Below are 17,733 nucleotides of genomic sequence, written 5' to 3'. Positions count from 1 at the left end.
TACACCGGATGACCTTCTGCTGTTACTGGAATTCAAAGTCACTAAAGACACTAAAAGTCTTGTTACAATATTAATGCAGAATTCCTCAGTCCATATCATACATAAAGACTTCTTTAAAGGTTTAGTTGTTCCCAGAGGGGAATCACACCTGCAACATAAATAGGAAATGTTACAGTAGGGATGGAACGACTGCAAAAATTCCTCTACTTGTAAAGTTATGGAGTTTGTCAGATGAGATTGAGTGGTGACTGTTGTTCATGCTTGTGCTCTTTGTTAACCTATCTTAATAGTCCTGGGGCAGGTAGACATGCTTTGCAAAATTTCTTTGTGCAATCAATTTTAAGTGAAAGAAATGTGCATTTCATTAAAATGTAGAAATTAAAGTTTAAAGTGTCTGTAGTCCATTTTAACTATTGATGCCCACTCTCTGAATTGTCTGCTTCATTTTCATTATTTTGTGTTACAGGGTGATCCGAGATCTTTTCATCAGTTGTAATGGACTTAACCAGGTCACGGAGCTCGTCTACCTGGACCAGACTCGCTCTTTAGCCCTGAAGGTGTTTGAGACTCTTATAATTGATATTGGACACCAGCAGACTGACGGGGTGCTTTTTGAGCTGGAGGGTGCTGATGTGGAGGAGAGAGAGGCTATCATAGGCCTGGCGGAGGAACTGGGATCCCGAGGGGTCGGGGAGGGCCCACAGAGCCTCAGCAAGTTCTATGAAGGCCTGAGGGAGGCGTATCCCCGTCACAAGCCTCGAAGCGGACAGGGCCGTGGGCCAGGACGCAGCCGAACAGAGACCCATCTCCACGTGATCAACCTCTTCCTTTGCGTGGCCTTCCTCTGCGTCAGCAAAGAGGCTGATTCCGACCGGGACTCCGCGAATGACTCTGAGGACACTTCTGGCTATGACAGCACAGCGAGTGAACCGCTCGGCGGGCGGCTGCCTTATCTGTCCCCCGACAGTGTCGCTCTGCCGTCCAAAGAGCAGGTGCGACGTGCTGCCGACGTTTGGTCGGTGTGTCGGTGGATTTACCTCACCAGCCCTTTGTTTCAGAGGCAGTTCTTCAGGCTGGGAGGACTGGACGTCTGCTTGCGCCTCATGACTATGGTCATCCAAAAGCTCTCCTGTAAGACCAAGGACGGGAAAGCAAAGAAGAAGAGAGATGGTAAAGTCAGGAGTAGCCCTGAATCCGTAGCCCCAGAGGAGGGTGAAGGAAAGACTAAAGACCCAGCAAAGAGGCTGGAGGAAGAGTGGCAGCTACAAAGTATTCGTCTCCTGGAAGCTTTGCTGGCTATTTGTCTGCACAGTGCAAACTCGGCCCTGCAGAGGATAGAGCCGGAGCTCTCTTATCAGGTATTACTAACAGCATGTGCATCATCCTGTCCAAATATTCTATCTCTGACCACAAAAAGAGGTGTTCTTATCTTTGCGTCAGTGAAACTGTTACATCGCCATATGTTTGCAGCTGCAGACTGTGGAGGAGATGCTGTTTGAGGTGAGAGACCAGCTCTCTCGCTCAGGGATGGTGAACTCTGACCTTGCTGTACCATTGTTCGACTCTCTGCTGAGAGTCGCGTTGGCTGAGGTGTCGTCGTGTCCCGATCCTCCCGAGGAGAAGCCTGACAGGGTGAGTCATCTTTTGTGAAAGTGAGTTTATTTATGCTTACTAGTCTTTTACAATTTTTTTCATTTTGTTTGTCAATCCCTGTTGAAGGAAAAACGACTATCGGGTTTCTATTGTTTGCAAAAAATAATGGCTACCCTCAAATGCAGGATGAGTCCTCCAACATTTTAAACAAATATATGAAGTCTTTTTTTTTTTTATTGAATTGGCACAGATCAAGTGATTAATGAGCAGTCAGCCAATAGACAAAGAATTACAAATAACAGAAATTTATTTTTCATTTCATGGACTCTTTATAAGTTAGAGCCAGTCAGGCATTGGTCATGAGACCCCTCTGCTGATAGATGCCATCATTGTATTACACACTTTCAAGTTCTTAGCATAACACTTAAAATGAATCTTTTGATTCAATAATATTTTCTTTTTTTTGGCTGATAAAGTGCACAAAGCGCATTTTTTTTTATACTGGCAGCAACATCATGTTATCTCCCATCCACAACATGTGTAACTGAGATGCACCATCGACATTCACACAGTCTGCACATTGTGGGTTTCACGTCCAGCTGTTTTCATGTGGAGGAAAGCACATTGTGTCCAGTTCGCATATTGTTGCTTCGTCCTGTTTGCCACAGATGTACCTGAACACAGTGTGTAACACACATATCTCAGCTCGTTATTTAGCAGGCAAGTGTACATCGAGAGGACTGTTGTGAAGCATGGGAACTGCTGTGAAAGGCCACTCGCATGACGTTGCTAAGCAGCTGTTATCTGCCTGATGTACAACGAAACGGCAGACGTAAATAATGACAGCCTCCGGACTGCAGCGAGCAGTAGCTGCAGACAGGAGTGAACACAGCCTCGTCACAGATACTGCTTTGTTCTGATGACTTGTGCAACTTAATATCAGGTCGTTTAGCTTTATACCAGCAACACTGTTGCTTACGCTGCCAGCGATATTCACCCACGTTGACAATATCTCTGCGATAAGACGGATAAGTAAGAAAATCCATCGGTCACAGCTACTCTCGCCTCTTCAGCAGAGACACTATCGCTGTAGCCTTTGCTCAATATTATTGAAAGATGGCACGGACCAGACATGGTTATGTCCCACCATGCAACTACTATTATTTGTTCCAGGAAATGAGAGTGTGGATGTGTGAAGATGAGTGTGGATGTGTGAAGATGGACCATTTTTCTTCTGGCTGTCCACACTAAAACTTCCTTCCCACCTGGCAGTGAGTGTTTTCTCTCTCGCAGCCTTAGATGTGTTTTCCTCGAGTCTTAAAATGCCTTTCTCTACTAAGCCTGTTCCAACACAGGAGGATTTAGCGTTTTATATAATAGATTTACCTATTTCCTAAGAGCTTAGCTCTTTCTCCGTGACGCCAGCAGGGTGTGATGTTCACTTAACCATCACAAGTGTGTGCCGGGAAGCTTCCAGATTAATGTTACACCATAAAGTTTTCCCATCTAATTGGACAATTCTGTAAAATACTGGACCTTGGCTGAGTATCAAAGCCAGGTATTACTTTAAAAGGAATAGAGGTTTTTGCTACAATAAGCTGCTTTGAACCAGTAAAACTCTTCAGAGTCTCTCTGTTTACTTGTGTGTGTGTGTGTGTGTGTGTGTGTGTGTGTGTGTGTGTGTGTGTGTGTGTGTGTGTGTGTGTGTGTGTGTGTGTGTGTGTGTGTGTGTGTGTGTGTGTGTGTGTGTGTGTGTGTGTGTGTGTGTGTGTGTGTGTGTGTGTGTGTGTGTGTGTGTGTGTGTACATGAGTGTGCGTTTGCCTACATGCACGTATGATGACTGACTGTTCACGTCAGGGCAATGGGCTGTGTGAGTGCTTTGTAAGTCAGCTGATATTTGTCTTATGACCAAAATCTTGTACTCTTTTTTTTTTTTTTTTTCTTTTTCCTTCTTTTCCCCCTCATTTTACATTCTTCATAAGCAGTACGGCCATGGCTTGTTGACCTGGTATATTTTGACTTTAGAATTTTTTTGGTGAAGGAGAAGTTTTATAAAACAACACTGGTGAGCTCTTGTGTAATTTGTGTTGTCTGAGCAATTTTCTGTCAGCGAACTAGGCGTAGATGTTATTTGGCCGATTTTATTTGCGCTGAATGGACTGAAAGTCATAATTTTTTTTTTTTTTTTTTTTTGCCTCTGTCCGTCTCTCTGTGTCTCTGTCGCTCACTTGCTTTTGTCGCTGTCATGTTAGCAGAAGCTGCAGATTTTGGTGGAGGGGGCGGCCCCAGCCGGCGATCTCTCTGAGGAGGTGGACGAGGTGCAGAGTTGTGGCGTCAAGCCCCTGGGGGAGGAGGAGGGCTACGACGCTGACAGCGAGAGCAACCCCGAGGACATGGCTAAGCAGGAAGAGGGTAGGTCCCACTCTGTTACATCGCCCTCGCACACTCCCACTCCCATTCACTCCTCAAGAATCCGGAGCTCACACATCTGCGCCTCAAACATAGGAGGTTAAGTTGGTTTCACGCATAGTTTGCTTGACTCATTAGTCTTTGTATTATATCCATTGTGGTTTTTTTTTTAATGACCATATACTTGTATTAAGAACCTTTTAAATCATGCCTGCTCCAGGTCCTCAGTCTTCTCCCCCATTTGTTTTTGTTGGTGATAAATGTGAGCCTGCTGACATTAATGGATTTTGGGGTCATATGTTGGTTATAACCTTTAAACCTGCAGACTTTTAGCCCTGGGAAATCCTGTTTCTCCCACTGGAGAACAAACTGATCACTTAATCTAGAAAATGCTGTTGATAATATTTTATCTTTGTATTTATTGAAATATTTTGAAAGACATTGTGGCCTTTCACTAGTTTGCTGACTCAAGCCCTTGATTATGTAAGTAAAGCTATCTTGCACTCATGTGCAGAGGAGGAAATTAAGCAATAAGATGTGGTTAGTTTTCACGGTGTGTCAATGACACAGCTGAAAAGGAGCCCAAGCCTCTTGGATCAGCTCTCTGCTTGTGGTCTTGCAGGTTAAGAACTTGGCCTGGTTATACTCATCCACTTACATTGCCTCAGAAAGGAATCATTGTTTTATATTTTACAACTGGAAGGCTTCATGAGCTCGATCTTGTGACTTGAAGTCTCCATCAAGTGGAGGTTTTAACTTCCTGGAAAGCGGCTTCGTTCCTGAAAAAAACAAAAACAGGGAATCTTTTAATTCAGCACCGCTGAGCAAAAAAACAAAATCAGTTTTAGATGTTACCATAATGGTTGTGGAGCACTGAAGTCAAACCCTGCATCTCTCCTCAACACTGAAAGGCTTTCTTTCATGTGAAATCGACCATTCAGAGACACTGAATGTGATTGATGACAGCTGAGCTTTTGGAAAATGTTACGTAAAGAAAATACTTGGTGATTTAGGGGCATATTGTGTGATTGACAGGAGTCCATCAGTTGTCACTTTGGCTCTCTGCTCATTCCACACTGCTTCTCCTCCCATTTATGATCAAATGAAGATTTTCTGCCTCGGTTGTTTGCTATCTTCTCAGATTCTCTTGGCGATTTAACAAGTTTTGACCTCGTAAAAGCTGCTTGTATTTATTTATGCAACGCAAGTCAAAAGTTTAATTGGAAGGATTTCTGATTTTATGATTACAGCAAGGAGAATCTATAAATTTGGAGACTTGCAATGGTTGCTTGCTGCAATTCATTTTAACCAAACGCGTGCAGCAGAACTACACCACCCTTCAGGTGACAGGCCTTTTAGTTTATATTTACTGAGAGCAATATGTATCCCGATGTGCAAGTCTCAGAAGGTGACAAACTGTGTAGTCCTGCTTAGGGAGCCGAGCTTGCTTCATTAATAAAAGGAGGTCCCAGAAGTCGTGCAAGAGCCTGCTGGGCTGCTCTCCTGTAAATCATGAGGGAACTCCCATGCTGCTCGGAGAATGAGCACAGCACTGAAGCTAATTCATTTTTATGTGCCGCCTCCAAGATGGGAGGTTGGAACTGAAGGATGGGAACGCCTGTGGATCGCAAAGCCGCTCACCCAGCACAGGTTTCCACGGCACGTCCGTGTGTTTGCGTGCGCGGCGTGCCAGTCAGCTTGAGATTGTTCGGTGCCTCCACGCATGTGTAGATGAGTCTCTTGGTGTGTGTTTGAGCTTGTTGTTTTCTTAGGTGTGAAGGTGGAGTCGGCGGCGTTGCGTGAGTTTGCGGCGGTGGCAGACGGGCCCGGGTGTGGCGTGCTCCTCTTCCCCGAGATCTGCACGATGGAGCTTCAGCTTCTTGCCTCCGGCTCCCCTGACCTGGAGGTTCTCAGCCATGTGTTCCACAGCCTGCTCGGTGCAGTGAATGCCAACCACCGCAATGCCGCCTTACTCTATGACCAGGTCAGACTGACCACTTCTTCATCTTTGTGACCGCTCTCAACGGCCTCCCATGTCTGTCTCACTCAGCTGTGCTCTGAAGATAAAAACTGACCCTCTTATTCTGATTATTACAGGGAGGAGTCAAAACTATTCTGTCTGGCTTTCACAACATCCTCAGTCAAACAGACCCCTCGTATCAAGGTTTGTTACATATTCTGGTTCTTTTATATCTGAAATGACTGTTTGCATATGAATAGGTTATCAGTAAAACATTTAGAAATTCTTGTAAGCTGTCTTGTTTTTCCGAGTGTTTCCCTGGGGTTGAAGCAGCGTATTGGGTATAAATAGTTCTAGCTGGACTTGTACTGCGGGACCCATGTAAGGCTCACATGAATCTTTTTGGCACTGTAGGATTGTAATATTCAAAGTATATAGGAATACAAATATTAATGATTCTAATGACTTGTCAAATTCATATAGTTCCCCATGTAGAATTGTGTGTATAGTATCTGGTACTCACTTGTATTTTGTGTCTACTGTGATCATAGTAAAGCAGGAAGTGATGCTGTTTTTGACCTGTGGTGTTCTGCTGCATGCCAAAATGAAGAACTGTTTACGTAACCTGCTCTTCATTGGCCTCCACTCAGATTGCCAGACTGTGCTGGTGGAGCTGCTGGTTGCCATGGTGAGCCAGCGTATCACAGCGGAGGAACTGGCTCTATTGATTCGCCTCTTCCTGGAGAAGACCCCACCTACTGTAAATAGCAAACCCGATCAGTCACTCAACAGTTTGCTTACGTCGGCGGTGTTGACACTGATAGCTCGTGCTCGCACGCTCAGCCTTTTCTTTTTTCTCTTTCTCTTTTTAGCACTGACAACAACCTATTTGTAAAGACACATTTCCTGTCACACTCTCTTCTGACATCTCACGGGTGTTTTTTTTTTTTTTTTTAAATTATTCATCAACACATAACGCACCCTAAGGCCCGCTTCACTCTGTATATAATTAACACCAAAGTCTGCAGAGCAGATGTGATGCTACAACCTAAACCACACGTCTGTGCGTAATTGGAATCTGGTAGCAGATGTCATTAATAATCTGCTCAAGAAAAGTGTTTTCAAAACTAAGAGTAGATTGTATTTTTAGCCATGGGAACATATTGACACATGACTTTGTCTCTGAGAAAGAGACGCGTCAGATGCGCTTAATGGTTGTTTTGCTCTTTTAGACGGCGACCAGGTGTTGCTTTCAAACACTGAGCTTTGCTGCATTCATCTGTGTTATTTTGGGGCTAATCTGTTCATTATTGAAACTAAACTTGTTAATAGTTTGTTTGATTTGGGAATACGGAAAGGATCTAATTGAAATTTTAAAAAGATATTTCACAATTTAAAAAAGAATATTATGTAAAATTTAGTAGTTAATTGACAGACCATACCTTCTCGTTTACGTTCTTTTCCAGGAAACTTTACTAAAGGGCATCTTACAAATCATCGAAGCCAACGTGAATGTGGAACCTCTTCATTTCCTGACTTTTCCGATTATACTTGGGGCTTTGACGCCGGGAGGTTTGTCCCCTGGCTCCAGGCAGAACTGCACCGCTGGAAGCAAAAGTGTTGGTCTGCTGTGGAAGGGCAAACTGTCTCCTGCTCGCAGGGAGGGGGATGCCGAGTACCGACCGAGCCACCTGCGGTCTTCTCCCTGGCACATCGCCCCCCTCCATTTGCCCTTAGTAGGACAGAACTGCTGGCCCCACATGGCGAGCGGCTTCAGTGCCTCTATGTGGCTGCGGGTGGCAGAGCAGGAGGAGAAGGATGTGGACAGAGAAAAAGGTGAGACAGTCCTTTTAAGAAATCCTTTCTACCTGATTCGAATTAATCTTCATTCGAACCTGCTTCAAGATTTTTTTTATTTTTTTTTGTTTTTCAGAAAAAAGTAACCTACCCCCTGGTGAGTCACAGAATGGCTCATCTCAGGCAGGGACAAGATTAGAGGAAGGCCTTATTCATATTCTGTCCATGGGCTCCAAAGCACTGATGCTTCAAGTGTGGGCAGACTTCTCCACAGGCTCTCTCACATTCAGGTGAGCTCCAGTGTGGATGGAGGTCTTGAAGACCTGTGTGTAGAATGTGATGCTGAAGTATTCATAGTGTGTGTGCCTTGAAGCAATGCATTCTGCCTTTCAGGATTTGTATAGACCCAAACGATGAGATAAAAGCAGGGCTGCTGGCGCAGGCCGACTCTGGCGAGGGAGTTCTCGGCGCGGGCCAGTGGCAGCACCTCAGCCTGACCTACAGCCAGCAGCCAGAGGGCAAGAAGAACATCCATGGCCGTGTTGTTGTCTGGGTGTGTGGCATCTGGTGAGGAAACAAGAATCTGATTGAAATGGGCGCTGCAGGGTGGAGCTTATAAGCTGAATGAGAAATATGTGTTTAAAATTGCGGTTTTATCAGATTATCTGCTAAATAATTTAGTTTAGCCTAATATCCACCCCTTTTTTTCCCCTTTTTTTTGTTTAGGAAATGTGAGGTTTCACTGGATTACACACTACCCAGAAAGTCTAGTTTATCATCTGACAGCAACAAAACCTTCTGCATGCTGGGCCACTGCACGCCGACGTCTGAGGAGCTGCTGAAGCAGGGTGGACGCTGGAGCATGGGCACCGTGCTTCTTTTTAATGGTACGTATTGTGTGTCAGGAACATATCAGACATTCAATACTAGTCTGAGAGTCATTAATTCACTATGTATGTGCTGCCTGTTTTGGTGTGTGATTGAATTATGTCTGTCCTCAGTGCTGCTCCCTGGTGTTACATTGATAACAGCCTTTCCTTTTTGCAAATCAGTCGACAAAGCGAGGGTACATAAATGGTTTATGATGCATTTATATTTTAAAAGCGTGTCCGATACCCATCTGCACAAGGCCGTGTCTGGTGCAATGTGTGGCATGCTGTGGATTCTCTGCGTTCTGCCGAGAGGCTAACTGAATATTTCTCTTGTTGCCTCTAATTGGCTGCAAATGGCCCACGTCGAGGTAACCCCAACTTGTGAACCCAAGTAAAGAGACAAGCTTCGGCTTGGAATTGATTCTAAGTAGCAGTCTCTTCCTCTAAAAGAGGGACTGAGGGTTTTCAGGAAGTTTCAAGAAAACAAGAAATAAAACATCACAGTGTAACATGGCATGTCAGTAGTCTCGTGTTGCTTCCACTCACTCACATGGTATTACTTTTTGGGGCGAAGGGGTTGACCCGGAGTCCCGTTTGTATCATTCGCATTGTCTTTTAAGGCTTTCTACTGAGGATGTATTCAAAGTAGTTAGATTTTTTTATATAAAAAATGTAACTTAATGTTTTCTTGTCTGTCAGGGTCCAGAATAGGATCTGAGGAGGCCTTCTTCCTGTACGCCAGTGGGCCAGACCTCACCTCCATCATGCCCTGCAAGTACGGCAAACCAAATGCGATATTCTCCAAGTTTGTCACTCAGGAAGGCCTGAAGTGTGAGCATGTAAGAGAGATCCTGATGAAGAGCAAAGATGTAGAAACAACAAGTTTGGTTGTAAGTAATTTTTTGTTTTACAAAGTTTTCTCACACCAGAATGCAGGAAGCATGAAAGACAAAGATATTCTTGAATATATGAGGCATTATCATAGTTTGTTGTCCAATGTTTATGTGGCAGATGTTAAACTCCATACTTGTACATGTGATTCAAGTGCTCTGTAAGCATAGCTAATCCCTCCTATGTCTCATTTATTGTTTCATTTCACGGTGTATGAGTAATGTGCCGTTCCAATTAGCTATCATTAATGATACTGCACGGTAGGAAGTAATTTTTTTTCTCAAATGGAAAAAGCTATTATAGTTAAGCTGCCGCTATTTCAGTGTGACTGAAAATAGTTTTTCTCCCATTAAATTGTAATAGCTTTGTTGATAATGGCTGTGCTGATTAAAAAAAAAAAAAAAAAAAAAGCAAAAAGTAAGACAAGCACAATTAATGATTCTCTGTGTTATGTTTAACTCTCAAAAAGTCTAACGAAGCTTCAATCAATCACAAAGCTGTTCCGGATCTTTTTTGAAACTAGAAATTCACTATAATTCCAATGCTATGACTTGTTTGAATTTGTAGGATGATAATATGGCCTGGAAAGATGATTGTGTACATTTTGCGCAGGAGAGCTTGGCGGTAGTTTATGCCCCCAGCAGTCCAAGAGTCTACACAATCTATGAGCCCGTCATCAGACTAAAAGGTCAGGCCAAGACTGTCGTCACCCAGCGGCCCTTCAGCTCCAAAGAGGTGCAGAGTGTTTCTCTGGATCCCACTGCTCTCAGAGCCCTGCTGCCCACTGAAACACACGGCCTGCAGAGCGTCCTGCACAAGATCGGAGGAACGGGAAATTTTGTCTTCCTCTTTGCACAGGTTCAGTGATTCCTATTATTTTTTTTAAGAGCATTTCAAATATAATGAATGTTCCTGGCCATGTGTGGTCTGGCCCACTGTGTTTAACACCCGTACCTCACAAGTAGAATAAAACACTTTAATTTCTCGGCTGTGGGTCGTCTGACTTCCTGCCACAAAAAATAGGTTAGTCACCTTATTTGGTAACTCCTGTGTTTCTCTTACAGTCTGATAATAGTGAAGGAAATAGGTCTGAACCTTCTGGAAATCTGGCATTCAAATTATAGATTACTCACAAATTCACAGCTCAAGAACAAATACTAGAATTCATGAAACATCCACAAACACACCAGAATGGAAATGTTCAATTTCAAAGTTATTAATAAAAGTGCCTTATAAAAAGGGTTCATTTGTAACTCTCAATAGTGCCTGGTGTGTGAGTCTGTGTGTTAGCTCTGTAATGAACAAGAAATATGTTGTACACTGCCGTTCATGCAAATTAGAATAGACTACACCTGGAAGATGGGTAAAAAAAAATCCTTGTCAAGCCATGTGGATTTTCCCAAATGAATCACCTTAAACCAAACCAGAAGAACTTGCAGTTTTATTTTTGGAAGATTTTCTCTCCTTTTCTGCTTTTTTAATCTTTTGGGTTGATAAACCATACAAACAAATCAGCAAGGGATTAATTAAAATGGAGACATTAAATAGATTCCACAGCTACAAAATTCATTTGTGAGCCAAAAAGACAAATGACAAACTTGTATCTCTTCGCATGAATAACTTCTTGTCTGTGTTTGAACTTTGTAATTAGCAAAGTTATTCAACTGATTCTGAAGAAGTGACCGTGTTGATTGTGTTTTCATGCCAGTAACTTTCACATCATAAGAAAGCTGAAGATCATGGTTCAATCTTAGCAAGAAAATGATTCACATTGGCCTGTTATGCACTCTGTGAGAACACAGTTTTGAAGCAGAAGCCATAATAAAATTATGCTAATGAGTGTTTAATATTTCATTTGGTAAATGTAATTTTTCTTTGTCCTTTTTTTCCCCCTTGTTGCTGTGCTGCTCGTGGGCCTCCGCGGCCTTCAGACAGTGGAGCTCAGTGATTGTGAGCAGATTCAGGCTCTGGCCCTGCGAGTCCTCTTGTCTCTGTCCAAGTTCAACCAGCACCGCATCCATGAAATGAACTGTTACCATGGTTACTCCATGATCCATCAGGTCCTCATCAAGTCCAAATGCATTGTGGGATATCATATGCTGAAAGTAAGTCGCACAATAGATTCTTCACTCTCCGCGTGTTCCCGTCGCTTCTGTTCGTCAGAGCATGTTCCGCATCACTTGTTTTCACCGGGAGTCTGATCCAGCTCGGCTCGGCGTTGCCTCTCCGCGTTAATGCTGGGGGGCCCCGCTGTGACTTGACCCTCTAGCTGAGTCTGTAATTGAGCTGTGTGATGGCTGTGAGCTGAAACGGAGTCTGTCGACTTGATGAAATACCGAACACCTGCAGAGTCGAACCGCACATTTGATTGCCTTTGTTGCGTCAGGCTTCCACATCCTGTATTGTATATCACAGAACTGCACTGATGAGCAATATTAAATGCTGATAATCAATCTTCTATAGGAAGAATTCCTCTGTGCCAGCGTTGATGGGAGTTTCTTCTCTACTTTCATATTGTGCGAGTAAAAGAGATTGGTCTTTTCCTTAAAACTGAGTTTAACCTTCTAACATTGTCATGGTGATTAACAACTTTGTGTAAATGTGCAAGCTTCTGCCTTATAGTCCCTCGGTCTACCAGAGACATAAAGGACTGCAAGATTTATCACCACTGCAGTGAAGCTGGTCACAAATGATAGGCTTTGATCAATACAGACAAGGCTTCTCAGGCAGTAAATGGCATTAGATTTGACGGAGTAAAAAGCACTCCCGAAAATTTCACAAAGACTGAATTGATTTTCCTCTTGCCTGAAGTTCTGCGCTACGGGTTATCAATATGTTGATACATGGGTCTGATTAGAGCGCCAAGCACTCCGGAAGTTATTATTGAAACTCTGTAGAAGTATTTCTGATCGACACGCTCTGTCTTTTCAGACCTTACTCGATGGGTGCTGCAGTGGTCCCGTGCTGGTTCTGGGGGACGACGGGCAGTTCCGTTTGGACACGGAGTCGATGGCTGTGGTGCAGGATACCAGACTCCTCTCGGACATTCTGTTAGATTGGAAAATCTGGGCTAAGGCAGAGGTAAACTTGCATACATCAAAAAGTTCCTAAATCAAGTAGACAAAGCAGGACAAAGTGCTTGTTTCACATTCAAATGAAAACTGACAAATACAATATCAAAATGTTTTCTTTTTCTTTTTGCATTACAGAAATTAGAAAGTAAATTTCGAAGGAGGATAAACTGTAAATATAGATGAGGAGAAATTAGTATTTTCTTGAGTTGAAACTATAGTATTGTAAACAAGTATGGGGGGAAAAAAGGTTTTCTAACTGCCTCCCTTAATCCAGATGACAACTTCCACCCAGAACTTCACATTGACTTTACTAAGATTTATATACCGTAATTTCCAGACTATAAGTCACTACTTTTTTCACACGCTTTGAAGCATGTGGCTTAAACAGTGACTTCAAATTTATCAATTTTTAGGGGTTAACGAGCTCCATGCTGCCAATTCATGGGTGATGCTTTCAGGTGCATCACATAACTCTAACCTTTCTTTTATTTATATTTATATATTCAGTTTTCGAGTCGTTTATGATTTTCCTTCTCCAGACCGACAGTAGTGACGATCACATACTCAGTGTGTTCTCTCTGTCCCGTTTCCTGTCTGTGATTTTGTTAGCGTGGTGTTTGGGAAACGCTGCTTGCTGCCTTGGAGATCCTCATCAGAGTTCACCACCCTCATCAGGTCTTCAACATCCGTCAGTTTCTCAAGGCTGAAGTATTGCATCGCTTTCTTCTCACCTGCCAGGTATTGCAGGTGAGTCTCGGTCATAAAAGCTGCTGGCAGGACATCCAGTTCATCTCGGAGGCCGTTGCTAAAAGCATTGTGTTTGTCTTAAGGAGCATCGGGACGAGCATCTGACTGCAATCCCACAGGAAGTGTGTTTATCATTCATCAAAATCATCCAGGAGGTGCTCGGCTCGCCTCCGGACATGGATCTACTGAAACTCATCTATAACTTCCTGCTGGCAGTTCATCCACCCACCAACACCTACGTTTGTCACACTCCATCCAGCTTCTACTTCTCCCTTCATATCGGTGAGGAAGCACCGTCACTTTATGCAGCACCTCTGTATCAGGGCACCGTTAGTTTAATGCACTCGGTTTTTTTGATCTCTGTTTTCCAGACGGGAAGCTGTATCATGAGAAGGTGCAGTCCATTATGTACCTGAGACACTCCAACAGCGGAGGGAAGTCTGCCTGCAGCTCGGTGGTGTCGCTCTCCCCGACCGTCTTCAGTGACGCTCCTCATGAAGGTTCGGCTGCTTCTGCCTGCTCTAACTCTTGTGCACTCCCAACACCAGACACGTTCAAAATGATCACATACAAACCTTTAGCTTATTGCTCTGATTCTCATTATCGAATTGAATACCTGAAGTGCTTTTATGACAGTATGTGCCTGATTCTGTAATGAGATACAGTCACAAAGCTTTAATCGAACAAACAAGCACTGGTTCATTGTCAAATGAAAATCCCTCTCAACTTTCTCTTTTTCATATAGTCATTACTATACATTGCCATAATTTTACTTTAGATAAGAGCTGCAATTCACTATCATTTTAAGAGCAGAGTCAAATCTTCTGTAACTTCTACACTGTTTTAAAATACAACCAGAATGCAGAGGAATGGAGCTTTGCACTCATACTTGTCATTATAATAGCCCACTGTCAAAAACAGTTTAATTTAATAATGGTCATAATGAATGTTGAAGTTATCTTAGATAAATAGGAAGAAGTACTCACCCATTCTACGGCCATATTATCTGAATAAATCCAGACATCGTGGTCATCAGAGGGTTAAAAGAATCTGTTTTAGTCTGTGACTATAGTTGAATTTGCGGTTATATCAATGAGTTGTTGTTGTCATACTGCTGCATCCCTGTCAACAACATATCCACTTAATGTATTGTGGGATGTGCCCACATATGAATACAATCATCTGCAGCCTCCAGCTAATAGTTTTCTGTTTTCCAGGTCATCTTCACGCTCCGTCCCCTGAACACGGAGGTGATGATCAGTCGTTACGGCCTCCGAGTCTTGCTCCGTCTCCGTACTCCTCCCCCCTGCTGACACCTCGACTCGGACACGGCAGCTCGAAGGACATAAATGATGGTGATGGGGTCTCCCTCGCTACTCAGCAGGCCCTGGGGAGCACAGAGACTCTGAAGAAGGGCGGTGGTGATGAGCAGCTCCTGAGCAGCTGCGAGTCAGCCAAGACAATCTGTGAGTCCAAGGACACCGGCGAGGCAGCGGCCCCGCGCACCCCATCCATCAGCGTGGAAGAGGAGCGGGACGATGCGGCGGAGGTGGACAGCTTGGCAGAGGGGAGTGTCGGGGTGGCAGAGTCCGAGGACAGGTTCGACTGGGCCAGTGACGAAGCGCCGCGCCGCCCCGACAGCCTGAAAGGCATCCAGTCCTTCCAGAGGAGCCACAGCAACCTGGCCAGCCTGGGCCTGGCCTTCCCAGCTCCAAACGGCTCGCTGACCATCGGCCGCTGGCCCAGCACTGCGGACAGGGGCTCCGTGCCTGAAGACTGGGAGAGTTTCACCTACTCCCCCGGCTACGAGAGGACTCACAGCAAGGCCGAGTCCAATGAAAGGTAGCTAGCCATTGCACCCTCTTAACATAGCACCATGTTTTACTGTATTACTGTGTGTGAAACTAATAGTGAAAATGCTCAGTATAATACTGGTGCCTTACTAAACTAATGGCTGAATTAAGTGATGTTATTTTTTGTGCCCTCCTCACCACTTAATCAGGCTAAAACCTCCAGTAAAATTGCCTCCATTTTGAGTTTGGCAGAAAGTGACCATATGCTTGATAAAAATCAGACATACACACACAAAGCTATTCCAGCTCTGCATCTTCCACCACAAAACCTCTGGACATACATACTTTCATGCAGCATTTAGTTATAGAAGTGACACATTTCACAACTTGGACAATATTTTGTATTTTAGTAATTGCCTCATTTATTTCCTACCCGTCAGCCAGCTTCTGGTTAAAGATTGGAAATGTTTTTGTTCTTTCTGAGCCATCGTGTTCGGACACCATGAAATTATTGTCTCACATGAAGAGATCTGCTTTTATTTGTTTCAAGAAGACATCCTTGACATCCTTATTGACGTGGACAGCAGGTCTTTCTAGCCACCAAACATTGCGAACAGTCTTGCTTGATAAATTTGCTCACCGTGTTTTTGAAAGAATAGTCGTAGTTGCTCAAGCACCATAATTCAGCTCTAAACTTGTTTCAGGTCCAGTACGGAGGACTGCCTGGTGCTGATCTGCTGTGGACTGTACGATCTTTTGAGGGGGGTCCTGCTGCTGTTACCTGACCTCATGCTTGAGGAAGTGATGGACAAACTGATCCAGCCAGAGGCGCTCATTGCCCTCGTCAATCACTCATCACCCCTCATTCAGCAAGGAGTCATGAAGGTCAGTTTACTCATCCCGATTTAACACCAGGGGTTGGAGGTCATTGAAATGTGTATATTTATTTCACGTTTTATGTTGTTGAACAATGTTTGTGTGTTATTTTAATGACAAAGTGCAAACAATTCACTGATCTTTAACATAATTGTAGTTTTATTTAAAACGTCATTCAAGCAGAAGGAAAAAGTTCATTTGGGTCCATTTTCATTGCCGTAGAATCACATCTGTTTACATCACCTGGGACTTTATGAAAGATTGGCATACGAAACAGAGAAATGCAATATGCCAAAAAACTGTCTAAAACGTGCACTTTGCCATTGAAATATGACACTTGCATGGAGAAACAACCTTACCGTAAGTATGCACACTTTGATCTGTCCACTTAGTCAATCAGTTAAATGAGCTCAGTGCCAAACATGATTATTATCTTGTGTGTTGTTCCTGCAGAGAACAAAGACGGAGTAGCAATCAAATTTTAGTGAACCAGGAAAGTGTGAGCCAGCTGGAAAAAGTTCAGGACACCAAAGCGTACTAATTTGTTTCTATTCCCAGTTTCATATCAACAGTACATGCTGAATTTAACTTGCATTGGTAGTTTTTTTTTTTTTTTTTCTTTCTTTTTCTTTTAACTTTATAACTTACAAATGCACCACCAGAACCACACACTACTGCACTTAAGACCTAAATTCTCACGTTCCGCCCTCCCAGCTACTGGATGCCTACTTCAGTCGGGCTGTGAAGGAGCAGAAGGAAAAGTTTCTCAAGAATCACGGCTTCTCGCTGCTGGCCAACCAGTTGTACATCCACCAAGGCAGCCAGGGGCTCCTCGAATGCTTCCTAGAGATGCTGTTTGGACGGCCAGTGGGCCTGGAGGAAGAGTAAGTCCTGCGACTATATACCTGTCAAGCTGTAACATCGAGCGCTCCAGAGGCACATTAGCTGATAATATTATGCATAGAGTTTCCTGCACTATGAGGGATGTTTGACACAAACATTTTTTCAACATGTTGCAACACATCTTTCTTGCATTTCTCTCCAGTCTGGACCTGGAGGAAATGGAAAATATCCCGGCCTTCAGGAAGCGCTGCATCATACCGGTGTTGGGTCTTATTGAGAACTCCCTGTACGAGAACTCCTTGGTGCACAACATCCTGTGTATGCTGCTGCAGCTCGTCAACGCCTGCCCCAAGCTGGCAGACATTCTGCTCGACCACGGGCTGCTCTACGTGCTCTTTAACACCCTCTCCACCCTCAATGGCATGGAGAACGGGTACGGCTGCCAAAATGGAGGCTGATTCATTCAGACACCTCCATGCGTTCATGGGTTTTGTGTTGGCTCTTTGAGCCCAGAATTGAATCATTAATCTTCTCACTGAGTATTGATTTGGCCCAGATGAGTGACATACTGGCTTTCTGTGCTTCATATACTCTGTTTTCCTGTTTCCTGCAGTATTCCCCTGAATGACTACAAGCTCCTGGTGTGTGACATCCAGCAGATGTTAGTCGCTGTAACTATCCATTCCTGCAGCTCTTCAGGGTCCCAGTACTTTCGCATCATCGAAGACCTCATTACCTTGTTGGGTTTCATGCAGACGAGCAAGATGCGTCGCACACAGGGTGAGGACCGAATCTCTGAAAATCAGCGCACGTGTGGAATACATCACTCTTGTCATCATCTCCTTTGCTCTGCAGTTGTTGATGATATCTAAGTTGT

At 43.9% G+C, this 17,733-nt stretch overlaps 1 protein-coding gene across 1 annotated transcript in view; it reads left to right on the top strand.

Moving 5' to 3' along the window:
• Positions 1-17,733, top strand: part of lyst (lysosomal trafficking regulator) — a gene marked incomplete at its 3' end in the record, with an annotated part of 39,797 nt that overhangs the window by 8,784 nt on the left and 13,280 nt on the right. Inside the window, exons 4-25 of the mRNA XM_080482246.1 lie at positions 467-1,358; positions 1,471-1,632; positions 3,847-4,006; positions 5,776-5,987; positions 6,101-6,167; positions 6,614-6,723; positions 7,430-7,799; positions 7,897-8,050; positions 8,154-8,327; positions 8,487-8,647; positions 9,332-9,522; positions 10,136-10,381; positions 11,455-11,628; positions 12,455-12,604; positions 13,207-13,344; positions 13,428-13,626; positions 13,716-13,844; positions 14,562-15,186; positions 15,842-16,022; positions 16,728-16,897; positions 17,059-17,289; positions 17,470-17,636. Coding sequence (XP_080338372.1) covers positions 467-1,358; positions 1,471-1,632; positions 3,847-4,006; positions 5,776-5,987; positions 6,101-6,167; positions 6,614-6,723; positions 7,430-7,799; positions 7,897-8,050; positions 8,154-8,327; positions 8,487-8,647; positions 9,332-9,522; positions 10,136-10,381; positions 11,455-11,628; positions 12,455-12,604; positions 13,207-13,344; positions 13,428-13,626; positions 13,716-13,844; positions 14,562-15,186; positions 15,842-16,022; positions 16,728-16,897; positions 17,059-17,289; positions 17,470-17,636 — 5,063 coding nt within the window. The remainder of the gene's footprint in view (positions 1-466; positions 1,359-1,470; positions 1,633-3,846; positions 4,007-5,775; positions 5,988-6,100; positions 6,168-6,613; positions 6,724-7,429; positions 7,800-7,896; positions 8,051-8,153; positions 8,328-8,486; positions 8,648-9,331; positions 9,523-10,135; positions 10,382-11,454; positions 11,629-12,454; positions 12,605-13,206; positions 13,345-13,427; positions 13,627-13,715; positions 13,845-14,561; positions 15,187-15,841; positions 16,023-16,727; positions 16,898-17,058; positions 17,290-17,469; positions 17,637-17,733) is intronic.

Source organism: Lipophrys pholis, assembly GCF_963383615.2.
Source record: "Lipophrys pholis genome assembly, chromosome: 15".
NCBI classification, from domain to species: Eukaryota; Metazoa; Chordata; class Actinopteri; order Blenniiformes; family Blenniidae; genus Lipophrys; species Lipophrys pholis.
This window is presented reverse-complemented; position numbering and strand designations above follow the sequence as displayed.